This window comes from Saprolegnia parasitica (genome assembly GCF_000151545.1).
Source record: "Saprolegnia parasitica CBS 223.65 unplaced genomic scaffold supercont2.47, whole genome shotgun sequence".
NCBI classification, from domain to species: domain Eukaryota; phylum Oomycota; class Saprolegniomycetes; order Saprolegniales; family Saprolegniaceae; genus Saprolegnia; species Saprolegnia parasitica.
This window is the reverse complement of record NW_012156441.1, coordinates 244,617-252,617: the sequence shown is the minus strand read 5'-3', so window position 1 is coordinate 252,617 and position 8,001 is coordinate 244,617. Positions and strand designations below refer to the sequence as shown.

The 8,001-nt window shown below is 59.3% G+C and overlaps 4 protein-coding genes across 4 annotated transcripts; 2 read left to right on the top strand and 2 right to left on the bottom strand.

The window, feature by feature from the left end:
* Positions 1-46: 46 nt before the first annotated feature.
* Positions 47-663, top strand: SPRG_09293 (hypothetical protein; the record flags this gene model as incomplete). Its single annotated transcript, XM_012348823.1, has 2 exons — positions 47-200; positions 251-663. Coding segments are annotated over 2 exons (567 nt in total), but the record flags the coding sequence as incomplete, so codon positions are not given.
* Positions 664-687: 24 nt separating this feature from the next.
* Positions 688-1,472, bottom strand: SPRG_09292 (hypothetical protein; the record flags this gene model as incomplete). The annotated part of the gene is made up of 5 exons (XM_012348822.1): positions 688-781; positions 837-953; positions 999-1,175; positions 1,225-1,314; positions 1,362-1,472. The coding sequence occupies 5 exons, from the start codon at positions 1,470-1,472 to the stop codon at positions 719-721; spliced, it is 558 nt and encodes a 185-aa protein (XP_012204212.1). The 3' UTR covers positions 688-718.
* Positions 1,473-1,827: 355 nt separating this feature from the next.
* Positions 1,828-3,870, bottom strand: SPRG_09291 (hypothetical protein; the record flags this gene model as incomplete). The annotated part of the gene is made up of 6 exons (XM_012348821.1): positions 1,828-2,107; positions 2,159-2,545; positions 2,598-2,868; positions 2,917-3,492; positions 3,537-3,812; positions 3,862-3,870. The coding sequence occupies 6 exons, from the start codon at positions 3,868-3,870 to the stop codon at positions 1,890-1,892; spliced, it is 1,737 nt and encodes a 578-aa protein (XP_012204211.1). The 3' UTR covers positions 1,828-1,889.
* A 2,531-nt stretch (positions 3,871-6,401) lies between these two features.
* Positions 6,402-7,318, top strand: SPRG_09290 (hypothetical protein). The gene has a single exon (XM_012348820.1). It carries the CDS (start codon positions 6,421-6,423, stop codon positions 7,294-7,296), a length of 876 nt encoding a protein of 291 aa, XP_012204210.1. The 5' UTR covers positions 6,402-6,420; the 3' UTR covers positions 7,297-7,318.
* The last annotated feature ends 683 nt before the right edge of the window (positions 7,319-8,001 follow it).

The window sequence follows — 8,001 nt, the reverse complement described above, 5'->3', positions numbered from 1 at the left end:
CGACGTCTTCCGACCGGATGTGATCGACTTGCCACTGTACCTCGAGCCGTTTGTGCCTGCGTATTTGCCGAGCATTGGGTTCCCCTTCGACACGACCAGTCTGCTTCGACCGGACGTACTCCTTCTGGACCCGCCCGCGCCGATCGAGCTCGGTGTGCATCTTCTCGCCGAGCCCAGTGCGACGCAGTCCAACCCCGCTGGTAGTATCTCGTCTACCGTCGCGATCGGACGACGTAAGGCATGTGTGTAGAGCTCCAGCTGCTGCTGCAAGCTGACGCCAAGACCTCATTGGGCGACTCCCGCCGCGCGATCGAGATGCCAGTGCATGCGATCGAGGACGCCCACTTGGTACCCGAGCGCATTTCGGCGTGGATGGCGAGCGTCGCCGTCGTGCATACGTCGCAGCCGCCGCCGCACGTCGTGTACACCAAGCCGATGCCATCGATCGACACCCTACTTGAGCTCTGGCCGCCCGAAGTCGAGCCTTATTTGACCAACTTTTCCACGGCCGAGCTGCACGTGTCGCTTGAAGACCGGATCCGCGTCATCTGCGGGCTCCTCGACATTCCAGTCTACCCGGGCCAGCTCAAGCAGAGCTTGCATGTCCTCTTCGTGCTCTACCAAGAGTGCATGGCGATCGCAGCCAACGTCGTAGCGTGCTAGTGCTCCACCCCTTATTTAAGACACCCGTCGTGCTTTATGTCGAGATAGAGTTGTCCTAGCTCGAAGCGAACGTGCCGGGCCATCCAAGCGCCGGATTGTCGGGGTGTTGCGTCCGGTCCTACAGGTTTAAGGCATAAGACAATATTGTGTACTTGGTAGAACCGGACAGGTACCAATCGGTTGCAGTTGACCAAGTCGGACGAGAAGTACTCCGTGTCCTCGGCCGGGCAGGCAAAATTGAGCACATAGGGGCACTTTCGGATCACGTCTTCGCAGATCGAGAGGCAGGTCTAGCCGGCCATGGCCCCCTGTACGAGGCGAGAGGTTTCCAATACCCGCGTGCGGAATGGGTCGCAGCCGTTGGCGACGCTTGGGCAAATGGCTGTCGCCGACTGGCCGCTGCCGCCGCAGCGCTGGAACTGCACGGCGCAGACCCAGTACTTGTATGCATCCTGGCAGTCGTCGCAGTTGTACAGACTGTACTTGGTGCTGCAGCCAAACCGGTCGAGGATCTACCGACCGAGTACATACGACGTGCCATCGCGCGCTTGTATCGCAGACCTTTTCGACGCTGGCATAGTAGGTGGCGGCGTCAGCGTCGGCGGCGGCGCCTGTTGGGTCGTCGGCGCCAGTGACGGCCACGTAGTCGACCTGAGTGGGATGGATTGCAGCTGCCGATGCACCAAGAGACCGCGTACCATGGAGCAGAAGGAGAGCGACTTGGCCCGAATGAGGCTGCAGACCTCGTCGGCGGCGGCGAGGCTCGTGGAAGCGATGGCGGCCAGCGCCAGGAGCTCCGCGATGCGCATCTTGCTCGAGTTTGCCACTGCGTAACCGAGACCGTTGTATGTATTTAATAGCAGATAGTCGAGGTTGAAACCGCATTCCGGTTTATATACACGACTTGTGCACTTAAGCAATTAACTTGGGCAATGGTGACAATGACACAATGTACAGTCTGTACATCACACTGCGATATGTCCATAAGTTGGTTGATGTATCCAAGACATTACTCTATACTCGGGATTAAGCACTCCAGTTGAACGAATCGGTGCGTTGTCCCAGGGACAACAGAACCACGCCCCGAACCAGCCCCCGAACCTCAGAGCAGACATGGTCCACGCCAAAGACACTTCTGCACAAGACCAAGAGACATCGAGGGGACGAGCAAAGGACGTTGCCGTGTCATAGATAAAAGTCTTGGAGCCGACGCCAAATGTGGTGGGCTACGAGGTGGTAGGCGTTTGGAGCACGCTGATGAGCGCCATGGCCGTCACAGCATCCCGCGGCAGCTCGCGCTGGACGTAATGCAGAATGTTATAGAGCGCAGCTTGCTGCTTGGGCTCCCGCACTTGGCTTTTCAGCTCCACGTACTGCTCCAAGGCACTAATGAGCTGGAAGCCGGCGCGCAGCAGCTGTAACTGCATGGCCGCGTCGGCTTCGTCTATACAGACGCCACTTGAAATCTCCCTAAACGAGACGAGGCAGGTACTACCGTGTATGCGACCAATGGCCGTCTCCATGAGCCGAACGATGGGCTGGACGATCGACGCTTCGTCGGGCTGGTGGCTCAGGATGCATGTTGCCCCCGGGAGCCCATACGTCATGATGATAAAGTCGACAAACTGAAGGAGAGCCAGCTGCACGGTCACATGCAGCGCACCGAGCTTGACCGGGCTCTTGAGCAATAGCAGCGGCAGCCATTGTTTCTGGCGGCGCCAGATCTGAAAGAGGCTTTCTGTCTGGAGCAGCTGCATGAGCAGACTCAGCGCGCGGACTTGGACGTGGCTCGTCGATTTGGGGCTTCCAACAATGTCCTGCAGCACGGGCAGCAACGTCTCGGCACCTTGCCGCGAAATTTGGATCCAGAGTGATACGACCGCTAAGCACGAAAGCACCATCAACCTCTCACCTGCGAAGAGACGTCGACGTACCAAGACCATGTTCCAGCACAGCGGGCTGATGGACGTGGTGCTTGAGAACACGCGTGAGCGCGTGCATGCACTTGGTTCGGACCGTCGACATGTCCAAGTCGGTACGAGCGGCCTCGGATGTTGTCGGGGCCAGCGGCTTGCCACGCAGCATGATGCGAGAGGTGCATTGGGTCGATAATCCTGGTGGGTCGCGTAGCGCTGCCCGAACGCGCGTGCTGGCATGCAGAAGACCAAAGAGGACCTGCAATGCGCTTGTGAGCACCGAATGTTCCTAGCCAGACGCGTAATGACCATGCGAGAACGTAGTAGATCCACGTACAATATCGGCCAGCAAGTAGTCAGTCAAGAGCGGAATCAAGTGGACGCTCGTGCTTTCGCCCGCCAGTAGCTGGGACAGCGTCGTGTAGAGCTGCTGGGCGAGCGCGAGAGGCGCTAGCTTGACGACGGTCGGCGACGGCGGCGGCGGGAACCACTGGGAGAAAGGCTGCATGAGCTGGCTAAACTCCGAGTCCCGAGGCGCGTCGGGATGCGGTAGTGTCTCTGCCTCGGGCCCATCGAGGCCCGACGACGAGACGTGGTTGAGCAGCGTCAGGAGCGCAGCGCCTTGAAGCAGATTGTGGACGAGCTCCGCATTCTCCTGGCTGAGACTCGTGGTGGGTATCGCCTCGGTCTGCATCGCAACCGTGGCCGAGGATCGTGGTGCGACCACCGGCGACTGCGGCCGGGGCGGCGGAGTTCGCAGCTGCTGCGACGGGTAGAACGGGCGCTGCGAAGCAACCTGGGACGATGGAACTGCTTGGGAGCTGCTCATCTCGTGGAGCTGGCGCTTCTTGGTCTCGAGGAGCTTCTTCTCGGCCGCCAGTCGCTTTTGCTCAACAAGCATTGACGTCTGGGCCTAGGCGAGCGCATGAGAATCGTGATGAAGACTTGAATGCGTACGCTCTCGAGTTCCTTGCGAAGACGCGTGTGGGCGCGCTCCGAGGTCGCAATCTGCTCGCGCAGGAACGCGACCTGGGACGTGAGGCTGGCGACCTTTTGCGCAGTCGCGAGCTCGTTCTGCTGGCAGCGGTAGTTGGCTTCAGCCTCGATCAGTGCGACGTTCGACTTGGCGTCAAAGAGCTCCTCGTTGTACGCGTCGAGCTTGATGTTGAGGAGCCCGACCATCTCCTCGGCTTGGCCCTTCTCCTGCGTGAGGCGCGCGATCGCCTCCCGCATCTAGCACATACCCATGATGACGAAGATGAACATGGTAGGCGTCATCTACCCGCGCCATCTCGCCATGGACGTCGTGTGGGAACGCCTGGACCGCTGGCGGCGGCGCCTGGCGGTACATGTGCTCGGCAAAAATTGCAGGATGGAACCGTTGGGTGTTATAAGACTTCCGTTTACTCTTTCTGATTTCGTTGTCTAGATACACCCACTTTTGTCGCACCCCGCCAAGGTGCTCAGCCATGGGCTCTGATGAACGATGGAGTCCTCACTACTAGTCGCAGAAGTTGGAACTTGCTATATACTAACTCCTGGCTAGTTCGAACAACACAGATTGGTTCGTCGAAAGGCTTGACGATTGTATTGATGCACCGAGTTAAAGCAGCGGGTGCCAGGTGCGCGTTGCGATAGGCTCGAAGCTGGCAAAGGGCGCTTGCTCGTCGGCTGCGACCTTGTTCGTAATGCAGTACGTCTGGTAGTCGCACCACAAGGTCGCAGCGTCTTCATCGGTGGTACGGGTGACCAGCGCTTGCTCGAGAAGGTACCGGCGCGGTGGCACATAGCAATTGAAGCTGCTGGTGTCGTGGTCGCAGAACGTCGAAGACTTGCCTTGACGCAAGCAGCTGGCGCAGAAATGATAGGCACAGGCGGGGCACTTGGCGCACTCGAACCAAAGACCGTGCATCGGCTGGCTGCAGCCAAAGCAGATTTCGTCCTGCCACACATCAGACTCGAGCTCGTTCTGGTCGAAGAAGGCGACGACCTTGGCCCACGCCTCGTCACTTGTGGGGTTGTGCGCCGCAAAGGTTGGGTCGAGGAGGAACCGGTAGAACGCTGCGGCGCCTTGGCTCGTGTCGGCGTCGCCCGGTGGCAAATGTTCCAGACACCACGCCAAGGTGTCGAGCATGTACTGCTTCCCGAGGACGTAGTCGCCCTTGGACCAGTAGAGCATCGCGAGCAGGAAGAGCAAGTGGATGTAAAAGGATGGCTTTGGTGGGCTCGTCTGAAATCGGCGCCAGATCGGCAGCCAGAGCGCCTCGGCCGCTGCGTAGTCGCCAAGCAAGCGGTACACAATGCCGAGGTTGAACAATGCAGTGGTGGTGTTGTTGTTCGATGGGCCATAAATGCGCCCTTGTACATCGCTCGTCTCTTGAAAGAGAGCCTTGGCCTCGACGAGCTGGCCGCGGTTGAAGCAGATCATGGCGAGGAAGTCACGCGTGTAGACCGTGCCCGGGTGGTCCGTGCCGAAAATCGAGAGCCGCGCGTCCAAGCACTTGCGGAACCAATCCGTTGCTTGGTCATAGTCATAGAGCTCGTAGCTGGACAAGCCGAGGGTCGACATGGTTGCAATCGTCGACGTGTGAAGGGGCCCAAGATGCAGAAGCGACAAGGCGTACGTCTCACGGCAGACGTCATAGGCCTCTGCTGCATGCTTGGCGATGATAAGTGCGCGGGCGTAGGCGTTGCGAACATGACACACGGTCGCGGGTTCGAGACCGTCCATGGCCAAGAGATTCTCAAAGATCGCACGCCACACTGTCTCGTTCTCGCCGACGTCGGAAGACGCCAAGCCCACGTGTGCCATGGCGTGTGCGTAGTGGACATCGCGCACGTCGCTTGACTCGAAGAGGCGGCGGGCCTGGCCCGCAGCGGATAAGACGGCGGGAAAATCGGCCTCGGTGGCGTAAATGTTGGCAAGACAGAGATACCGGTGGGCTGTATCAAGTGGCGAGAGGCCCGATGCGATCTGCGCCGTCAGCGTCCGCTTCATCCAGTCCGAAATGGTCGAAAAGAGGAGTCGGTCGACGGCTGTGAACGATGTCTCGGCGCGAATGAGCTCAAAGATACCGTCGCGATCACTTGGAACGGTTGTCTCGGACGCCTCGCTCTTGATCGTCCCCAGCATATCGTCGAGCGCTGTTGGGCGAAGCATATCTTGGATGAAGAGCTCCAATTGACCAGGCGCCATGGCCATTTCGAACCGCGCCTGCATCGTGACGGCCACGTACACCTCAAAGACGCACCAGCTCCGACGGAGCACGATCGGGTCGTTCCACGGGTGCATGATCACGACCACGTTGCCGATGGCTGCGAGCTGCGTCTTGAACGTCGACGACCAGTACTCGAACGGGTACGAGTGCGCGAGGTGCTGGTTGTTGTTGAAGACGCAAAACCAAACGACCGCTTCGTCAGCAAGGCCTTGGTCGGCGAAGAAGGTGTCGAGGCTGTCGACGGTCTCCAAGAAGAGATATTGCCAGGCGTGCGAGACATACCAATTGGCCTCGGACACAAAATGGCGCGTGGTCGCATCGCTGGCGAGGTGGTCGACGAGCGACAGCTCGGTGGACTTGGTCATTGGCACGACGTGATTGAAGCAGACTTGGGCTGTAGTGAGACCCTCAAGCTTCTTGCGACCGCCGCAGGCCTCGACGAGGTGGTGGAAGTAGCGCAGCGAGACGCCAAGTGGACGGGACGATGTCATCGCCATTTTGAACTTGCCGTGTCAAATGCAAAGTGGTGCAAGTGGAAATAAAAAGTACACTGGAAATGACTTGATTTCAGTATCGACGCCATCCTGCAAGGCCATTGGCCAACCGCAAACCAAGCCGCCAGCATGATCCAGCGACCACGGCGCAGCGACGACGACCTGGACAACGAGAACGACGACGACGTGCGTGAGGACGCGGCGCTGCTCGACATCGTCGACGGCTACACACGCGCCAAGCCGCAGGTGCACCCGCTCGACGTCGAGGCCACGCTCTGCGAGAAAATCGCGCTATGTGTCGTCAGCTGCCTCCTCATTGCGATTGCAGTCGCCTGCGTCCATGCAATTTGGACGACCAAGCTGTGCGTCCTCATCCGCGATAGCCACCGCGAAGTCAAGTACCGGCGGCCCAACGAGTGCTTTGACCACGCCGAGATCGACGGCATGCTGCGGGGACTAGCACAGACCTTTACGACGACGCTGACGGCGCATGGCATCGAGTACTGGCTCGACAGCGGGACGCTCCTCGGCGCCATCCGCACGGGCGCACTCAACCCGAACGACATGGACCTCGACGTGGGCATGAGCGTTGCGGCGTTCGAGACGCTTGGCGCGACGCCACTGGCTTTTCCCGAGCGCTACAAGCTCGAGATCGTCAACAGCACGTTGTATCCCACGAGGACGCGCGACGCCGCGCTGCCCGGCCGGTTCATCGACAAGACGTCGGGTCTCTACCTCGATATCTTTGTCTTCTTGCCGTCGCTCGACGAGAATGGCACGGCGCTCCTTGGTCCCGTGGCGTCAAGCTGCTGGCACGAGTGCGTGGCCTGCGAAGGCCGGCCCAAGCACTTTGCTGTACCGCGAGATTGGATCTACCCGCTCATGCCCTGCAACTTTGAGTCGGTCCGCGCCCGCTGCCCCGTCAACGTCGATGCGTACTTGACGCACTTGTATGGACCTTCGTACAGGACGCGGAGCTGGGACCTCCACAAGTATATTCCCTAAGTCTCTATAGTATCGTTGCCGACGCTTTGTCGTGAGAGATAGTACAATGTACAATATATTGTACATGCATTGCATTGATAGTAGAATGGTAGAGCAAGTTGAGCTCTTCGAGCTAAAAATGGGCAATTAAATGGCTGCAAGCAGCAACGAATCGACCTTTTGCGACATCGGGTCTAGGCAACACCCGATTAAAAAATATCTGGAAACACTTGGTCTTTGTATGTCGACGCGAGAATTTATTTCATGATGTCTGATCGCACGCAACTAACTTGAGCTCGTGCCAGGGCCAGCACGATGTTCCGCAGCCGGAAGGGAGCCAAGAAGACCCAAGGCAAGCGCCAGGTTGACGCCGATGACGAGGCTGTGGCCGAACTGCCGCCAGTAGCTGAGGCGGCGCCTGATGCGATGGACGCTGGCGCAGACGACAGCGTCGAGGCCATCCGCTTGCGCCTCCAGAAGAAGCACAAGAAGCCGCTGGGCACGACCACGACCAAGAAGCGGGCCGTCGCCATCGATCTGGATGACGAAGATGCGCCCGAGTTTCGCGTTCGCAAAGGCAAGATTGCGCGTGTGGACGCACCGGTCGAGACCGAGCGCGCATCAACCTCGGGCGCGGGCGAGTACTCGCGCGAGAAGCTCGCCGAGCTCCTGGCGCAGCAAAACTATGCATCGACGGCCACACCCACGACCCACGAAGCGCCGGCG

Bases quoted from the DNA above. Each gene is read 5' to 3' on its own strand.
- SPRG_09290 (XM_012348820.1), top strand. From the start codon at position 6,421: ATGATCCAGCGACCACGGCGCAGCGACGACGACCTGGACAACGAGAAC.